At 45.9% G+C, this 15,693-nt stretch overlaps 1 protein-coding gene across 3 annotated transcripts in view; it reads left to right on the forward strand.

Moving 5' to 3' along the window:
• PRMT8 (protein arginine methyltransferase 8) overlaps positions 1-15,693 on the forward strand; it is a 262,574-nt gene that overhangs the window by 119,410 nt on the left and 127,471 nt on the right. For all 3 annotated transcript variants that reach the window (XM_068273128.1, XM_068273127.1, XM_068273129.1), the window contains exon 2: positions 12,584-12,778. In XM_068273128.1, the coding sequence (XP_068129229.1) occupies positions 12,584-12,778 (195 nt within the window). The remainder of the gene's footprint in view (positions 1-12,583; positions 12,779-15,693) is intronic.

Here is a 15,693-nt window from a genome sequence, read left to right on the forward strand (position 1 = left end):
TAATCTATACTGCAGACACCTATCTAATCTATACTGCAGGCACCTATCTAATCTATACTGCAGGGCATCCATCTATCTATCTAATCTATACTGCAGACACCTATCTAATCTATACTGTGGGCTCCTATCTAATCTATACTGCGGGCACCTATCTAATCTGTACTGCAGGAACCTATCTAATCTATATTGCAAAGCACCTACCTATCTAATCTGTACTGCAGGCACCTATAATCTATACTGCCCGGCACCTACCTTACTAATCTATACTGCGGGGCACCTACCTATCTAAACTATACAGAGTGCGTGTTTCCAAAGTGTGTGTGTGTGATATGTCTCTAGGCCCCGCATACGACTCTCGCCCCAGGCCCCGCATACTCTAAGGCCGCCTCTGCCCCTTGATGTCTCTGTGTCCCTTGTTGTAGCTCGGCTGGCTGCCATTCTTCTGCGGTCCCCTCCGTAGCTCCCGCCGACCCAGCCAGGTCAGCAGCTTCTGCGCCACTCGGGGCCGTGCTGACGTGGATGGGAGCACCCTGCACAGGCGCAGTAGTACTGGGGAAAAGCACAATATCATTGTTATTTGACTCTTGTCTTGTCTTGACTATTGGTAACAAGTCAAAAAATGTTTTTTTTTTCAAAAATACATTGTAGTTTTTGAGAAAATTGATTTTAAAAAGTTCAAAGTAAATATAGTTTTAAAACTTGGTAAAAGTACATTTTGCTGTGCTTGCACTACTAGTTCTAAGTACTGTATAGACATTTTCTACATTTTAACCCCTTGCGGATCCGAAGGCTCTGGCCACTTTAAGACCCTAGCTGTCTGTGCCCTTTTAAGAGCTGTGATTTCTGTGAATGGCTCACAGCAATCACGGGATCTGGAGCCAATAAAATTGCTCGAGACCACAACACGGAAGCTCTGCCGTCTGTGAGACAGCAGAGCGAGCAGGTGCAGCGTCGCAGACAATGGTGGGGGGCACTCGGCGGGGATGATTGAAATCTACGCCTTGGCAGGAAGAACAGGACATAAACAGGACATAGATTTCAATCATCAAGGTCTGGAAGACGTTAAGAAAATGGACAGCGTGAGGACCACCTCCTACACCTCTTTAACCCCTTGCTGGATAGCTGCTGCCTAGCCAGGGTTAGAATCTCGGCTCAAGCCACAACCTGCCAGCCATTGTGCCCCCTTTAAGTGCCAACTACCCCCCCCCCCCCCCCCAAAAAAAAAAAATTGAAAAAAACATTTGAAGCCGGAGCCACCACTGGCTCTCTTAGATTCAGTAATTGGTAGTAGGATGAAGTATCAACACAACAACATTTTAATTCTGCAAATGACAAACTGAATAGGTGTGTTTCAGTTTGGCTTTAAACTGGTCCAGAGATGGAGCAGTCCTAATATGCTGAGGTAAGGAGTTCCGTAACGTAGGGGCAGCATGACATAAGGCTCTGGGACCAAAAGTTTCCAAGTGGACTTTGGGTATGACGAGATTATTAGAACCTGTGGATCTGAGAATGCGGGGATTGCTACGCAGCTGCAACATATCTTTCACGTATCCAGGGCCCAGATTATTCAGGGATTGAAATGTCAGTAGGCCGATCTTGAATAGGACCCTCCATTCTATAGGTAGCCAGTGAAGGGAGTGCAGGACTGTTGTTATGTGGCAGTGACGGGGTTGGTTGGTTGGTTAGCAGTCTGGCAGCAGTATTCTGTATCAGCTGTAGGCGGTACAAGTAATTTGGTTGCCCGTGGAATGCGCGTTAAGTGGCTGCAGCTCTGGCGCTTGGAGTTCGCCAGGAGAAATGCACAATATAAATGTCCTGGCCCATATGCAATGAACTTTTTCCCTACATTTTCTCCCAGGTGGTATTTCAAAACTTGTCAATGAAATGTCTTTTAAAATGCCAGTAAGCAAAACAAAACTTTTAATTTTGAAACTACTTTTTCACCTACGGGTGCTTTTTGGTTCTTTTTCAATGGCAAAGTGCTGAAAAAACTATTTTAAATAGAAAAGAAAATATCTCCTATGGGTAAAATATAGGGGAAAAAGTTAATTGCATATGGCCCTCTGCCTCTTATGCAATTCACTTTTTCTTCTTAGTTCCTAGGTGAAATTTTCACACCTTGTCATAAAATGCCTTTTAAACCCCCGGCAATCAAGAAAATACTCACAATAATTTTGGTAGAACCTTTTCACCCACTTTTTGGTACTTTTTCAATTGTAAAAATGCTTAAAAGTTATTTTAAAGATAATATGACAATCTCCTAGGAGATAACTCAGGTTTAGTAGTCGTAAAATATCAGTAATATTTGCCAATGTTTTACTGTGCTTATTACAACTGTAACTATATCTTCGTTTTCATTGTTATAGATGATATTTTGCGATTTTGTCTCCTGCCGGTGCCCTTTTTATTACCGTTATTTTAACATATTTATTATTCTATCTCAGATAAAGAAACAATAAACGCTTTGTTACAGACAATATTTTCAAATTTTGTCTATTCCCCTTTTTTCCTGGCGCCCTTATTTGATGTACGCCCCCCCCCCCCCCCCCACCCCCATCCCGTACCTGCACTACACATGATCTTTTGCTGCAGAGTGATTGGTGGTTTCCCATACCAATGAGGGAACTAAGAATTCCAGTTCACATTCATTTACAGCATTGTGTATTTCTGGAACTACATATCATTTTGACATGAAATTTCCCCTGATGGTGATGTGTCCGATTCATCGATTCTATTAGCCAGGTTTAGCAAAGATTTACCTTTCTAATATTCCATTCCATGCACACACATGCTTATCGCTTTGTGACATGCGGCAGATTACAGGGTTACAGTTCTTGGTGGAGTTGTATTGCGTTCTCTGGCGGATCGCCATGACATACGGTCAACGCTACGTTCCGATGCCGTTGCTGAATAGGGCTCCTTGGAAAAATAACTAATAAAATCTGTCATCTGGTGTAGCAGTAATTTAGATGCCTTCCAGGAAAAATGATTTCCCCATCCTGCAGCCTATCGAGCGGCTCAAGGTTGGAGCCCTAGAAAATGTATTTATTGGGAATATTTCATTTACAGAAGATCAATGCTGTATGTAATGCTAAAAATGGTTCATCGGTCTTACTACTTCTTACAAATAATTTCAAGTATAGTCCAATAAACAAAAAAGCCTGGAATATGCTAAGGTCATAGCGGGGACAGTGTCTACATATTTAGTGTTCTCTTACTTAAAGGACCATTATCATGGAAAATTGTAAAATTTAACCACTTCACCTCCAAGGGTTTTTCCCCTTAGGCTGCTTTCACAGTGGGACGTTACAGGCGCACGTTAGTGCAGCCTGTAACGCACCCCACCGCACAGCAATTAAAAATAAATGGGCTGTTCACAGTGCCCACGTTGCGTTACACAGTAACGCTGCGCCATAATATAACGTACTGCATGCAGTACTTTGTAAGCGGCAGAGCCGCGTTAGACTGTTTGCACATGCTCAGTAACGTTGGGGAGGAGCAGAGAGCAGCCAGGCACATGGCTAATTAATATTCACTGCACTCAGTGACGTGCAGTGTTTACTTCCTGGAGCGGCCGCTCTGTGCGGCGATTGGCCAGCGGGACCACGTGATGCCGCATGCGTCCAAGAGTACGCATCACGGCATCACGGACGCCAGAGTGAGCTGCACAACGCGGCTCACTCTGACATCCAAAGCAGGGAGCACCAGGCGTTGTGTTAGGGGCACGTTATGCGACCATAACGTCCCCTAAACGCAACGTCCTGGTGTGAAACCAGCCTTATTTCAACAGCAACTGGTCTGAGTGTACTAAGTGATAAAGATGCTAATCCTGCATTTAAAAATTTAAAAACTTTTTCTGCTGTAAGGCTAGTTACACACCGGGACGTTGCGTTATAGTGGACGTTATGGTCGCATAACGTCCCCTAACGCAACGCTTGCCGGTGTTGGTAGAGGACGTTGAGTGAGCCGCGTTAAGCGGCTCTTTCCGCATTAGGGCAGTGAGAGTGGCGCTGATTGGCCGGCGGGACCACGTGATGCGGAGTGAAACACTCCGCATCACGTGGTACCGCCAGCCAATCAGCGGCCACCAGTGCAGTGCATATTGAGTAGCGATGTGCGCGGCTACTGTAGCGGCCTCTCCCTGCCTCCTCTCCGCCCCAACACTGAGCATGTGCAAACAGTCTAACGCGGCTTAAGCCGCTGGAACGCTATAGTATGCTGCACGTTGTGTAAAACGTGCAGCGTTACATGTAACGCAACATGGGCAGTGTGAACAGCCCCATTAACTTTGTATTGCTGTGAGTTGGGGAGCGTTACAGGCTGCACTAACGTGCGCCTGTAACGTCCCTGTGTGGAAGCAGCCTTATGGTTTGGAATTATCAAATACTTTAGGAGCACTGGCTCTTTAATAATCAGTGCCAAACAGTTGCATGCTGGGGGTTCTTTTTATCTATAATATATTCCTTCCTCCTCTTTATTTTTTATTATTTATTTTATTTATTATTAATTTCCCTGCCTAGCTGACTAGCTGAAACCTGATCCTCTGCTCACTTGTGTTTACAAGCAAGGATGAGGTGACGCAGCGATTGGAGGAGAAAAGAAAAAAAAATTAAGGGCAGAAATGACATCAGGATTTAGCCTCAAACTGTGGGCAAAAGACATGGCCCCCACCAGGAACAGAATTCTCTTCATTTACTATATAAAATTCACTGAAATCAAAACGTGGACATTAAAATACATGTGTTATGCAAGTAGATCAATATTTATCTACTTATATATGTGTTTTTTTCCCCCTGGCATAGTATGGCTAATCCTACCGCTTTAAAAAAAAAAATTCACCTGTCAGCTCTCCTTCCATTAATTCGCCTATAACTTTATTACTACCTTTCACAACGAAACAATCTATATCTTAGGCTTTCTATGGGTTTTTTTTTTTTTGCTAAGAATTAGTGTATTCTAACTGCATTTTAACAGGAAAAAGAAGAAAAAAAAATGGAAAAAATCATTGTTTTTAGCCACTATAGTTTTAAAATAATACATGCTACCGTTATTAAAACCCACTTTATTTGCCCATTTGTCTCGGTTATTGCAATGTTTAAAATGTTCCCCTAGTACAATGTATGGCACCAATATTTTATTTGGAAATGAAGGTGCATTTTTTCAGTTTTGCATCCATCCATAATTACAAGCTCATAATTTATAAAGTAACAGTAATATACCCTCTCGACATACTTAATTAAAAAAGTTCAGTCCATAACCCTAAGGTAACTATTTATGTTTTTTTTTTTTATTGTAATTTTTTTTTTTTACTAAAAAAAAAAATGTTCTGGCAACTATTAGGGGGTGTGGTAGGTAAGGGGTTAATTTAAAAAGTAAAACTAGGTCTTTTTATTTTAAAAAAATATTTTTGGATTTAATTTTACTTTTTGACCACAAGATGTTCTCACGCATAACTTCCGTATGCATAGTATCACTACGCAGAGAGGAAGTTATGCATGGCCATGTAAGTATCGGGTTTTGTCTCATAGACGGCAGCGGTCATTCACTCGAAGACTTGAATGAATGGGAACTGTGTTCCAATTTAGCAGCTGGTATATTTCAGTTCTGACAAAATCTTGTCAGAACTGGAAGGGATCATTGTTAGAAGAAAACGGTGAGCGTCTGAGAGGAACTGATGGCGAGGTAAGTATGTAATATTCATTTGCAGCTACATCATGTGTTTATTTTAAATAATTTTCCTCAGTTCAGGTTCCCTTTAACTGCATCTGACTGAAGCCAATCCTGATGTCATTTCCTCCCTTACCCTCTTTTTCCCCCTAGAAACTGCACTGTCATATTTAGCTTGCTCTGAAATTACATGTGAACACAGCATAGTTCATACTTCAGCAGCTTTTGCAGAGGGGTGAGGTGTATTTCCCTTCTACGCCTCAGTCTGTCACACTGAACTGCCCTCAGCCAATCAGTGAGGAGCAGGAATGTAGGCGGGGAGATAACACGCTTCCCTCTCCCAGGCAATGTACCATAAAGGAGGCAGGCTGACTGAGGTTGTATTCATTAGAGCAGAAATGTGTATTGAAATACTTGCACTGCAGGGTCAGGTTGTAGCCTGTATAATAAAAACAGAGCAGTGGGTAAATGGAATTTGATTTTGTGGCTGATAAACACATTATGTACCTGCAAATGAATAATACGTTCTTACCTTTCAGTTCCTCTCAGAAGCTCACCACTTTCTTCTGACAAGGATTCCTTTTAGTTCTGACTAGATCTAGTCATACTTGTTTCAGCTGAAATGTAATGTTAGGTTAAAAAAGGGTTTTGGGCCAAGAGTGCTGCCTCTAAGGGCATATTTACTTTTGATGCTTTGTTACTGAAAACTTATAAGGCTTTGCATGATTTAAAGGTTCCTCCCCTTTAAACTGGGATTTAACAGAAATGGTTAAAAAAAAAATCATGTAAAAATACACTTGCACACTTTTTGGGTTTGATTCATTAAACCGTGTTAACTGATATCACGTTTGCTCGCGAAAATTTGCAGTTGCATGCAAAACCCGTTATGTGCATTATAACGCACGCAAAATGCAAGCGCGACCTTGATATCAGTTATCACAGTTAGTGAATCAAGCCCTTTGTGTGCAGGTTGCTATTTTATAAAACAAACAAAAAAAAACTGTATAGTTTGCATTTAAAGGACACCTGAATTGAGAGCAATATGGAGGCTGCCATACAATACCAGTTGCCTGGCTGTCCTGCTGATCTCTTTGGCATCAGTAGTGTCTGAATCACACACCTGAAACAAGCATGAAGCTAATTTACTCAGACTTCAGTCAAACATCTGATCTGCTGCATGCTTGTTCAGGGGTCTATGGGTAAAAGCATGAGGCAGGGAGCACACTTTGCAGAAAGGCCGTGTCTTTGAAGAATGCAGAAGACACATGCGTTATTACACACAATAAAAGTCTATGGGCCGCATAGTAAAATGCATATCTCTGCGTTTTTCTAAGTGTGTTTTTAAAACTGCACAACTCGCTGCCTGGGGCCTGTTCACACTAGGACGCGAACGCAGTGGATGCAGGAAGGGTACGGAGATGAGGCGCTGACCGCTTTCACATTCCATCCGCTTGGTTTGGGTCGCCACTCGCCAACCGTCTGCTCACCCGTCTGCTTGCAGGGCCGGGTGTTCCGACGTGATAACCTACACGTCGAATTAGCCGACATGCAGGGATGCTCGGATGTGCCTCATCCACGAATTCGGAAATCCGCGTGGTTGCAAAAAAAAATCCGCATTCGGCCCCGCCGCATGCAGATTTTCGTTCGCGTCCACGCAACCACGCGGATTTTCTGCCGTGAATGGCGTAATCACGCGTGGATTCCCGCCCGGAGGCGGATTTTCTTTTAACGTTAATAACAAAGCCCCCATACATGCTACAATCCCCCAAATTGCATGGATTATCGAGGTGATAAGGGGCAACATAACTTCAACATAAAAAATTCCCCCCAATTTTTTTTTTCTAGAGAAAATGGATTTTAAAGTGAAATCAACACTTTAAATGGGGCTATTAATTGGTAATAAGTGGTTTTAAAAAGGGATATACGCGTTAAGCAGTCAAAGAGGTGAAGGCGAGTTCCAATGGCACTTGGCGGCGAAGGTACCGCTGGAGGAGGATGAGTGGCTGACGCCAAAAAGGCCCCAGAGAGGTTTTTGTAATTTTTTGTTTTGTTTTTTTTTGCAGCAATTAGCAATGACATCGCAGCAGAGTTGTCAGTGGACACGGGCAGTGTGAACGCAGAGTGCAGTGGTGGTAGCGACTGAGTCAGGAGAAGGACTATGCGGGCGGTCAGTTCAGCAGCACAGAAGGACCACGGCAACATACTGGTAGTAGTAGTAGCAGCACAGCGTCATAGTGCTGGCCAAAAAATTAAATGCACCCGGTGACCCGGGCAGTGTGAACGCAGACAGAGTACATTGGTGGAAGCGAGTGAGTCAGGAGGAGGAGGACAATGCGGGCGGTCAATTCAGCAGCACAGAAGGACCATGGCAACATACTGGTGGTAGTAGTAGCAGCACAGCGTCATAGTGCTGGCCAAAAAATTATGCAGTGGGCACAGCAGTGGGCACTGGATACACAACTAGGTCACTGAAGGATGCAGTGGGCACAGTACAAGTTCACTGAAGGATGCAGTGGGCACAGCAGTGGGCACTGGATATACAACTAGGTCCCTGAAGGATGCAGTGGGCACAGTACAAGGTCACTGAAGGATGCAGTGGGCACAGTACAAGGTCACTGAAGGATGCAGTGGGCACTGGATATACAACTAGGTCACTGAAGGATGCAGTGGGCACAGTACAAGGTCACTGAAGGATGCAGTGGGCACAGCAGTGGGCACTGGATATACAACTAGGTCACTGAAGGATGCAGTGGGCACAGTACAAGGTCACTGAAGGATGCAGTGGGCACAGCAGTGGGCACTGGATATACAACTAGGTCACTGAAGGATGCAGTGGGCACACAAGGATGTCACACTGTGTAATGAGATGCTCATATGCCAGCGAGCGAGCAGTGGGCACTGGGCACGGCACAAGGTCACTGACAGAATGAATGAACAGCGCTGGCAGAGAGTGGTGGCGCCGGCGGTGTGACTGGCTGCCTGCAAATAGTACAAGTGTATAACTGTCACTGGAATATACAAGTGAACACTGCAGTTGCACTAACCTGCCTGCCTGCACTACACACAGATAATCCCCACTCCCACTACACTGCAGCACTGAACCTGCCTGCACAGCACTACACACAGTTAAATAATCACTAGACTCCCACACTCCCACTACACTACACTGACTACAACTAACTACAGCAATCACTCACTGACTAGCTAACTGTGTACAGTATAAGAGCAGTGTTAGCAAAAAAAAACGCTTTGTTTTTAACACAATAAATGCACTTGCTCAAACAACAATGGCCTGGAGATAATCCTCTCAGCACCACAGTCTAGCAAGGACAGAGCTTTTCCATCATGGCCGCCGCTTTATATTCAGGAGGGGAGGGCATAGCTCCTCTCCTGTGATTGGTTGCTAGGGCCTGGCTGGGGCACTCTGATTGGCCTGCAATGTGTCACTTCCGCATAGTTTGACGCATTTCTGCAAACCACGACTTCAGCGCCGGGTTTCACGAGCGTGAATGCGGATTTCTGTTCGCATTCACGCGTAGCCGAAGTAGATTTTCGTGGTTGAAAATCTATTCACGGATTTTCGTGTCCGAGGCGGAATGCGTCAAAATGGTCGTGAATCCACGCGTAAGCGTGATCATGACCTGGCGGTGAGCACCACTGCCGACATCCACTGTCAAACGTATACCAGGAGGGTTAGGGTTGGGGGAGGGGAAGGGATAGTAAAAGTCTATGGGATGTAGGTTAGTTCGACGTGTAGGATAAAGTGTTGGAGCACCGGCGCTACAATTAAAGCAAGGCGGGCCGCCTGCGTCTCCCCATCGCACAGTTCTTTGTTTCCTCTATGCTGCCCCCTAGTGGTGCCTCTCATTACTGCACCACTGGAGGAGTTGGAGAAGAGATACGGAACTGTGCGATGGGGGGTGCGAGAGAAGGCTTGAAGAAGTTCCTGGTGGTGCTGACATGTGAGTTGTACTGTCGCTCCTGCCTGTATATGGGGGGAGACTACCTAAAACGGGGGGACATTCTTCCTATCTATACTAGGGGGAGACTACCTAATACTGGGGAATACAGCTGTCAATTTATACTTTGGGGTACCTGATCCTGGGGGGCACATCTGGCTATCTATACAGGGGGGCTACCTAATGCTAGGGGGCACATCTGGCTATCTATACAGGGGGGCTACCTAATCCTGGGGGGCACATCTGGCTATCTATACCAGGGGGATTGCTTGGGGGCACATCTGGCTATCTATTCCGGGGGGCTACCTAATCCTTGGGGGTACATCTGGCTATCTATACTGGGGGGCTACCTAATGCTAGGGGGCACATCTGGCTATCTATACAGGGGGGCTACCTAATCCTTGGGGGTACATCTGGCTATCTATACAGGGGGGATACCTAATGCTAGGGGGCACATCTGGCTATCTATACTGGGTGGCTACATAATGCTAGGGGGCACATCTGGCTATCTGTACTGGGGGGATACCTAATGCTAGGGGGCACATCTGGCTATCTATACTGGGTGGCTACATAATGCTAGGGGGCACATCTGGCTATCTATTCCGGGGGGATACCTAATCCTTGGGGGTACATCTGGCTATCTATTCCGGGGGAATACCTAATCCTTGGGGGTACATCTGGCTATCTATACTGGGGGGATACCTAATCCTTGGGGGTGCATCTGGTTATCTATTCCTGGGGGATACCTAATCCTTGGGGGTACATCTGGCTATCTATTCTGGGGGATACCTAATCCTTGGGGGCACATCTGGCTATTTATTCCGGGGGGATACCTAATCCTTGGGGGTACATCTGGCTATCTATACTGGGGGGCTACCTAATGCTAGGGGGCACATCTGGCTATCTATACAGGGGGGCTACCTAATCCTTGGGGGTACATCTGGCTATCTATACAGGGGGGATACCTAATCCTTGGGGGTACATCTGGCTATCTGTACTGGGGGGATACCTAATGCTAGGGGGCACATCTGGCTATCTATACTGGGTGGCTACATAATGCTAGGGGGCACATCTGGCTATCTGTACTGGGGGGATACCTAATGCTAGGGGGCACATCTGGCTATCTATACTGGGTGGCTACATAATGCTAGGGGGCACATCTGGCTATCTATTCCGGGGGGATACCTAATCCTTGGGGGTACATCTGGCTATCTATTCCGGGGGAATACCTAATCCTTGGGGGTACATCTGGCTATCTATACTGGGGGGATACCTAATCCTTGGGGGTGCATCTGGTTATCTATTCCTGGGGGATACCTAATCCTTGGGGGTACATCTGGCTATCTATTCTGGGGGATACCTAATCCTTGGGGGCACATCTGGCTATTTATTCCGGGGGGATACCTAATCCTTGGGGGTACATCTGGCTATCTATACTGGGGGGATACCTAATCCTTGGGGGTGCATCTGGTTATCTATTCCTGGGGGATACCTAATCCTTGGGGGTACATCTGGCTATCTATTCTGGGGGATACCTAATCCTTGGGGGCACATCTGGCTATTTATTCCGGGGGGATACCTAATCCTTGGGGGTACATCTGGCTATCTATACTGGGGGGCTACCTAATGCTAGGGGGCACATCTGGCTATCTATACAGGGGGGCTACCTAATCCTTGGGGGTACATCTGGCTATCTATACAGGGGGGATACCTAATCCTTGGGGGTACATCTGGCTATCTGTACTGGGGGGATACCTAATGCTAGGGGGCACATCTGGCTATCTATACTGGGTGGCTACATAAAGCTAGGGGGCACATCTGGTTATCTGTACTGGGGGGATACCTAATGCTAGGGGGCACATCTGGCTATCTATACTGGGTGGCTACATAATGCTAGGGGGCACATCTGGCTATCTATTCCGGGGGGATACCTAATCCTTGGGGGTACATCTGGCTATCTATTCCGGGGGAATACCTAATCCTTGGGGGTACATCTGGCTATCTATACTGGGGGGATACCTAATCCTTGGGGGTGCATCTGGTTATCTATTCCTGGGGGATACCTAATCCTTGGGGGTACATCTGGCTATCTATTCTGGGGGATACCTAATCCTTGGGGGCACATCTGGCTATTTATTCCGGGGGGATACCTAATCCTTGGGGGTACATCTGGCTATCTATACTGGGGGGATACCTAATCCTTGGGGGTACATCTGGCTATCTATACTGGGGGGATACCTAATCCTTGGGGGTACATCTGGCTATCTATACTGGGGGGGGGGGGTACCTAATCCTGGGGGCACATCTGGCTATCTATACTGAGGTGATACCTAGTCCTGGGGGGCACATCTGACTATCTATACTGGGGGGAATAATGAATCCTTGGGGGTACATGTGACTATCTATACTGGGGGGATACGTAATGCTTGGGGGCACATCTGACTATCTATACTGGGACAGGTGAGTGATCTGCATGTGGCCACCAGCCTAGTGGGAACAGACACCCTTCATTGGCTTCCGTGTCGCCCAATTTTTGCACTCAGTCTTGTCGCGTACAAATTCATCTGGTTGGGTCTTCGCATTTGCGGTCCCGTCCCAAGGAAGAAAACTCATAGTCTTCTGCACAGCCAAGTGTGCTTCCAGCCTCAGAGGCAGAGGATCAGCAGGACGGCCAGGAAATGTGCATTGCTTAAAAGGAAAGCAATATGGCAGCCTCCATCTCCCTCTCACTTCAAGTGATCTTGTCAGATCTGACAACAATGTCAGAAACGCCTGATCTGCTGCATGCTTGTTCAGGGTCTATGGCTGAAAGTATTAGAGGCAGAGGATCAGCAGGACAGCCAGGTAACTGGTATTAGTTAAAAGGAAATAAATATGGCAGCCTCCCTATAACTCTCACTTCAGTTGTCCTTTAATTCATTAAAGATGAATGAGCTCTGTGCCTATCTTTCTTCTAGGTTTGTGGCGGTCCTTCGCAAGCAATCCAACCAGTGGTAGTCCCAAGACCCGTGCTTACCTCTCAGCATGTCATACACCAGCCAATACAATCGAGTTGTCCAGGGAGAGGCAAGATGGCCAAACTCCTGAATCCAGAAGAGATGACCTCCAGAGATTATTACTTTGACTCCTATGCACACTTTGGAATCCACGAGGTAAGGGGATATTTTATTTACTAGCAGGCCGGTATCACTGGTGGCAGCTGGTACTGTCCTTTTTTTTTTCATGACTGCCACTACCGGGAGTAGTGATGGGCCGAAATTTAGCAAATGCAAAATTTTGCATCGAAATTTGCATTTACGCATCGTAATATGAAATTTCAGGGAAAATCGATCGCCAGGGGTAATGTCAGGAAAGTGAGTCCCTGACCTCTTCTTCCCCTCAGACCGCCACTGCTGTAATAGTGATCACTACAATCCGCCGGCGATCGTAATGATCACATGATCAGGAGCCAATCGTGATGGCTCTTGATCACTGAGGGGAGATGTCAGCTGTCATATGACAGCTTAATCTCCCCTCTCGGGTGCGCACGATCGCATCAGGAGCAAAAACGGTAGGTGATGTAAATCGTACGCCGCATCAGGCTTAGGCAGCTACAAGTGCGGCGTAGGATTTACTATAAGCAGTCCCCAAAAGGTTAATGTTATTACAGACAACAAATCAGGGCCGGGCCGAGGCATAGGCTGGAGAGGCTCCAGCGTCAGGGCGTAGTGTAGGAGGGGGCGCAGAATTCATTCAGCTGTCATTCCTAATTGTGTTTGAAGCAGAAAGAAATAAGAAAAGGGGATACATGGCAGTGACTGCAAGCCAGATAACTAGAGATTAAGGTGTTGGGGAGGTTGTGGGCCCTGTGGCCCTCTTAGTCTGATAGCAATCAGTGTGTGACAGCTGGGGTGGGAGGGATGGAGGGGCGCACTTTGGTGTCTCAGCCTTGGGAGCTGGAGGACCTTGTCCCGGCTCTGCAACAAATAATACTTATTGGGGGTTTTTATGTATCATACCCATTATCGTTTTTTTGTTTTTTTTTTATCCTAAGGGCTCGTTTCCACTATCGCGAATCTGCATGCGTCCAACGCATGCAGATTCGCACATGTAATGCAAGTGGATGGGCCTGTTTCCACTGTAGCGTTGTTGAGGTGCGTTTTTTTCAGCGGTAAAAAAACGCACAAAAGAGCCAACGAATTCGCCTGCGAGTGGAATGCATGCGAATCGCCGCTAATGTATTTAATAGGAAATTCGCATGCGGCTATGGTATGCGAATTTTCATGCGAATTCGCATGCAAATTCGCATAGGTACCAATGTAATTCAAACAGGCAGTGACATGGTTAATTTCGCATATACCCTCACCTATGCGAATTCGCATGCGAATTCGCGGCAAAAAACGCGCAAAAATTCGCATCCGCATGCTAATTCATGGAATTTCAACAGCGGTGGAATCCAGGCGATTCTGCACCGCAATAGTGGAAACGAGCCCTAAATCTTAGGAAAGAGGATTGACTATGACAAGCTCAAATACCTCCCGAGACCAGCTAAAGCACCCATTGAGGTGCAATGTGTTGAGAATCTCCACCCTTACATGGCAAAATCACATGGGCAAAATACAAAATCAGACAGGCAAAATATACCCCAAATCCCCAAACCAGTATTGCACGCAAAAAATTCATGCGAACAACCTTAAAAAAAACATCCTGGGAAATCATATCTGAACGCTGTCGCCTCTGCAGTCCCCTGAATTGGCTCACGTTAGCATTTTAATATATTTTATCTTTCATTTCCCTGCGCATAACTGCATTCCCAAAATGAATTATGTCCCGCGAACAACTCGTCTCCAGACTGATAATGCGGAGAAACGCCGATTCCTGCGGGTTTAATTTCTGAAAACAGACATTTCATAACAACGAAGTGCAAAAAGCAAATTATATCTTTATTGCGGCGTTTCTCCCAGATGATGGTGGCGTGTTATGTACTAAAGGTGGCCATATATCGGGCGACTTGGTGGCTGATCGACCGTCCGGTGTCCGATTCAATTATTATAATTGGATGAAAATTGGTGCCAACGAGTGCATGTCCGATCGACGATGTGACCAGTTTTGGGGCGAAATTGGTTGCATTAATCGGTGGACATGCTGCGAGATGTAGGGCCGACTTGCTATATTGGGCACATGACGGTAGTGGCAAACGATATCAGGACGAGCGACAAACGCAACAAAACACCCAACGCTGTTCCCCCTAATGTGTAATGTACCCCCACCCCCGATGCGCAGTGCACTATACGTTACCTGTCCGTGGCCTTGACTTGTTCGCTGCTGGCTCCGGGCTCCTCTGTCCATACACACGCACCCCACATGGTGGGCGGAGCAACACAGCTGCGTGTGTGGCGTTTTTAAAAATTGCCCTTAAAGTGCTTGTGCAATGATTCCCTATGAGAGAGTTCACATCTGAGCGGTTCATTTTCGATCCGCTCAGCAAAGCGCTGCCTGTACCATTTTTTAGGCGATTTTTGCCTCAATGGAAGGTATAGGGAAATCGCAAAACGATCCCAAAATCGCTTTGTGCAGCGATCGCGTTCGCGGTTTTAAGAATAAATACGTTGTACAGTATTTATTATTTTCTGGGTCAAAGAGTTTACTTCCTGACTTGCGTCAGGGAGTGAATTAAAAAAACACTCCGGAAAAGCGCTTAGAAAAGTGCTTTTAAACGCAAGGCCCACCCAAGCGCCGGGAATTGAAAAAAAATTGCAGCAAAAAAAGCCCAACGCAAATGCTAACGTGATTGGAACACAATGGGAACAAGGCCTTAAGATGGCCACACACGATACAATAAAATGATCCGATTTTAGTGCAATTCGATAAAAGCGATCGGATCTCCGAAATTTTAAAGCTTTTTTTTCATTCGACTGAAAAATCCGATCCGATTTCCTGTTTTCTTCTATTTTTATTGATCCGGAATGCCAGATATTTTTCTTCAAAGTTTCCAAAGATTGTATAGTGTGTGTTAGATTGTCAATTTATTAATATACACACCCTAGCAATTTTGTCAGAGTTTCCAATCATTTTTATCATAATTGGG

Source organism: Hyperolius riggenbachi, chromosome 3 (genome assembly GCF_040937935.1).
Source record: "Hyperolius riggenbachi isolate aHypRig1 chromosome 3, aHypRig1.pri, whole genome shotgun sequence".
NCBI classification, from domain to species: Eukaryota; Metazoa; Chordata; class Amphibia; order Anura; family Hyperoliidae; genus Hyperolius; species Hyperolius riggenbachi.